The 3,833-nt window shown below is 34.6% G+C and overlaps 1 protein-coding gene across 1 annotated transcript in view; it reads right to left on the bottom strand.

The window, feature by feature from the left end:
• Positions 1 to 420: 420 nt before the first annotated feature.
• Positions 421 to 3,833, bottom strand: part of LOC104521938 (ubiquitin carboxyl-terminal hydrolase MINDY-3-like) — a gene marked incomplete at its 5' end in the record, with an annotated part of 5,906 nt that continues 2,493 nt past the window's right edge. The window contains 2 exons of the mRNA XM_010164078.2: positions 421 to 1,491; positions 2,756 to 2,827. Of these exons, the coding sequence (XP_010162380.2) occupies positions 1,342 to 1,491; positions 2,756 to 2,827 (222 nt within the window). The remainder of the gene's footprint in view (positions 1,492 to 2,755; positions 2,828 to 3,833) is intronic.

Genomic DNA, 3,833 nt, shown 5'->3' on the forward strand with positions numbered 1-3,833 from the left:
GTACAGTCTTGCAGAGGACGTGCCATGCACAGGATGTTCTTTTTCTACCACTACTACATGCTTTACAGTACAAATTCCCTAATAAGGGTTTCTCCCCCACACTGCCTACCTCATTTTTGACCAAATCAGTTTGTTTTCCTGCATGATGATCATTCTAGAATCATATTGTTATTTACACATGAAAATAAATTTTTTAAAAGTAGGTAATTCTGAATGTGAAATTCAGCCCTGCTGGCAACAGCGCAGGCTCTACAATCACACTTAAGATGCAATAAATTATCTTTTGTTTTTTGGGGTTTTTTTGTTTTTCCCGAGATGAGTTCAACTTGAAACCTGACATTTCTAAACCTATGGTCCCTTTTATCATCTTAGAGAGGCAGTAAACAAGTTCAATTAAAACCAAACTTAAAACAAGACATCATGACTCAAGGAAAAAAATTTATTTTAGGGCTAACAAGTTGATAATAAATAAAGGAATATAATAATGTAGTAACAGATGTTCTCATGCACTTAACACATACAATAACGCTGGCTTACACTGCTGTTTGGACAAATTGAGAAGAAGTATTTGGCAATATTATAAGTTTGAATAGTTTAGAGATTATAGAACAGGAAATCCTCTCCGCTGTTTTTACATTTCTTTTATACAAATTCAAATAAATATTAATACATCTATTTTTCCTCAATTTTCTGTTCACTTTTAACATGCCCGATAAATAAGCCACAGTATATGCAATTGCCAAGAAAATGTATGAATTATACTTATTAATATTCCTAAAAATGTATCATATGTATGTCACATTGTGCAAGCTCTTTAGGTAAAATTAGATTTTAGGAAAAACTGCAGAAAATTTAAACTCATTAAAACATATTCAGTGCAAAGGCCAGTCTGGTCCACACATTAGGGTTCTGTAATGTAAGCCAATATAATTTAAATAATAAAACATGCCTATATGATTCAGAGGAATATGTTTTATGTTTTAAAGATCTGACATCTAATATGCAGATTCTGCAATATCAGACATTTTTCAAATCTTCATGAGATGTCAAAATAATGTTAAGACTTTATAAGTAGGCTTTCTTTTTTTCTTTATTTAGGATAACTCACATTAACAGTACTACAGTGGCCAAAAAAGACAAACTATTATAATAGAAATCAATCTGATTAAAAAATTAAATATTCCAATTAACACTGAAAAAGTGTTTGTCATCATTATTTACAATTCATCAATAATACCAGTGTATAACTTCACACAGTCAAAGGATACCACTCTCCAAGCAAATACCAGTTCCTGTATCTCCATTCAAGCACTCGGTCGTAGGATGTTTCTGCGCAACGTATCAGTTTAAAGAAGGAGATCGATCTGTGGCCCAGAGTAATTCTATATACGGCCATTTGGTTTGCAAGCAGCGTTTTACAGGAGTGTCATCGGTCTGTAGCATTGGTTCTTCAAAACCCATAACGACTGCCGTGCCTTCTACATACATGACCTGGCAAAATAAAAACAATTGTGTCAGCCTATGTTTGTTTTAAAAGATGGTTATTTTCACTGGGATAGAAGAGAATTTGTTATGACACATTTCTTTTTACTACAAAAATCAAATCAATGAAGTTTTATATACTTTTTCTTTTAAGAAAATGAAATGAGGTATGAAATCGAAAAAACCTAATCTCTTAGATTTAAGTGCTGGAAAATCCTGATCAGGTCATACTCATTTGTTTACTTCAACAGACAGTAAGGGCCAAAACTGGGGGAAAAAATCTAGGAAATGCAATGCAAAAATTTTGTGAGAGTAGATCTTCTACTACTGTTGCACCTGCAAAGTTTGATATTGTTATTTTTATAAGGACGGTGTTCCTTAGACTTAATTTTATGGAATTAATTTTCCATAAAATGGAACCTCTTTTGCAAATCAGCTCTATCCATAAAACAGTATTTCAAATGCCATAAGCAGAATACCCTGAAAACAAAAATTTGTTTAAATTTTCATTCTGTATATATGTTCAGCAGTAAAGATAAATGCATCTTTGAATGCCTTTGCCTACATTTTGGGGTATGAAGCTGCTGGAGATTTCATGGGGATAATTTTAAGGACTTAACACCAAGCTATTCCAAAGACTGAGTATATACAGTTTGTCGAAGAGTCTTCTTCCTTGAAGCAGGTTTTGTTCCCTGAGTCTATTAATGCTTTATATTCTTCTACCCTAAATGCTAATTCAGGAACTAACTCAGAAGCAGTCACAGTGTGTCACATATACCCCTCCTTCCAAGAAAGCTGAAAATTAAATAGGTAATTTTTGTCCCTCACAAAGTGATTACAAAAAATACTGGTTTTTGATGCAAGTCTGGAGTACTAAAATATTTCACAGAAAATTCCAAATATCTCAATTCAGATGTAGGGTTACTCACAGAAGTTGCCGTTCGTCTGTGTTACATCTCCATTGTCCTTTACAGTTCAGATCCCCGTTCTCACGGATAAGCATGAGAAGTGCTCCATTCAAAACACAGAGCTTAAGAGATGTGGTCTAGCCAACACAGTATACTAGCTAAAATATGATAATGAGCACAAAGCAGTTTCCAATTCCAAATATAGAATTTTGGAAGAAAATTACTGAAATAATAGTTTTGTAAAAAGTCTGTTTCATGTTAAAGTATTTTGCCTATAATTATCGTCAGTTTTACAATTTAACACAGGGAGTCAGTTTTGCATAGTAATGGTTATTAGAGCTAGAATTATGTTTCTTAAATCTTACCTTCTCATTATAGTTAGATTGCTTCAGGCCATTGTAGTGGTAAACAGTGAATGACTCTGAAACCCTAGAGTCCTAGTAGAAAAGAGACAGTTAATTTCATGTAACATATAGACTGTGCCTTGACAGTCTCTTCTCTTTACAACTAGACAGATGCATTTAAACAGGAAGACTCAAGGAAATTGTAAAAAAGAATTTCTTTTAGGTGACATCATCTAGAAGATTTCGTCCATTTTAACTTTCTCATCAGAAATAATAAGAAGATGTCAGTAAATTAATGGGCAACGCCCCCAAGAACAAGTCATGATTTTCTGCGTTCATCTGCACGCTTCAAGCTACAACTTCAGCACTGAACATGTAGAAACTGTCCTAATTTTTCAAGTGAGACGCCTTACATAGTAGCAACATTCATGTGTATTTATGACTGCTTGGATGCTACTAAGTTAAATATTTACTGAGGACCAGATACAATCTCCCGCCTTCTATTTCAGAGCTAGAGAGTAATTTACGCCCACGCCTGCCTAACTGTAAACTAACTGTGAAGACACCTGTTCAGCTCAGGCCTAACAGCAGATGTATGCAGGTGTCAACCTTTACTATTCCAGGCTTTTAAATGCTTTAGTCCTAAAAGGACTGAAAAGCTTTACTTTCACTGAGCCAGGAAACACAAATCAGGTGTAATATCATCTCTTTTATGCCTACTGGACCAGGCCCCAAACAAAAGCTTATCCTTTTTTTAAGTACATGGAGTAAAGGCTGAAACGATAAGAAACTTGCTCAAGTTACAGTACATCCATCAGATTACAAAAAGTTCTCATTCATTTTTCTCCTCTTAAATGATTCTAAAACCTTATCTCTGTATGAGTCTCACAGCAACCCAGGCTATTCAGTGGAGGAAGGGTGGTGAAAAGGAAGGTAAGCAGTAACTCAGACTTGCTTCACAGAGATAAATAAAAACCAAGCTTTGCTGGGAAGGAAAGAAGACATTTATTCTTTTCCCTGATGAAGGTATGCTCACCCTGAAGGAAAAGTGCTGCTTTCCAGTTTCTGTCCCATGGATGTTAAGAATTTTGTGCAGTAA

Source organism: Antrostomus carolinensis, unplaced genomic scaffold (assembly GCF_000700745.2).
Source record: "Antrostomus carolinensis isolate BGI_N321 unplaced genomic scaffold, ASM70074v2 scaffold20033, whole genome shotgun sequence".
In the NCBI taxonomy this organism is placed as follows: Eukaryota; Metazoa; Chordata; class Aves; order Caprimulgiformes; family Caprimulgidae; genus Antrostomus; species Antrostomus carolinensis.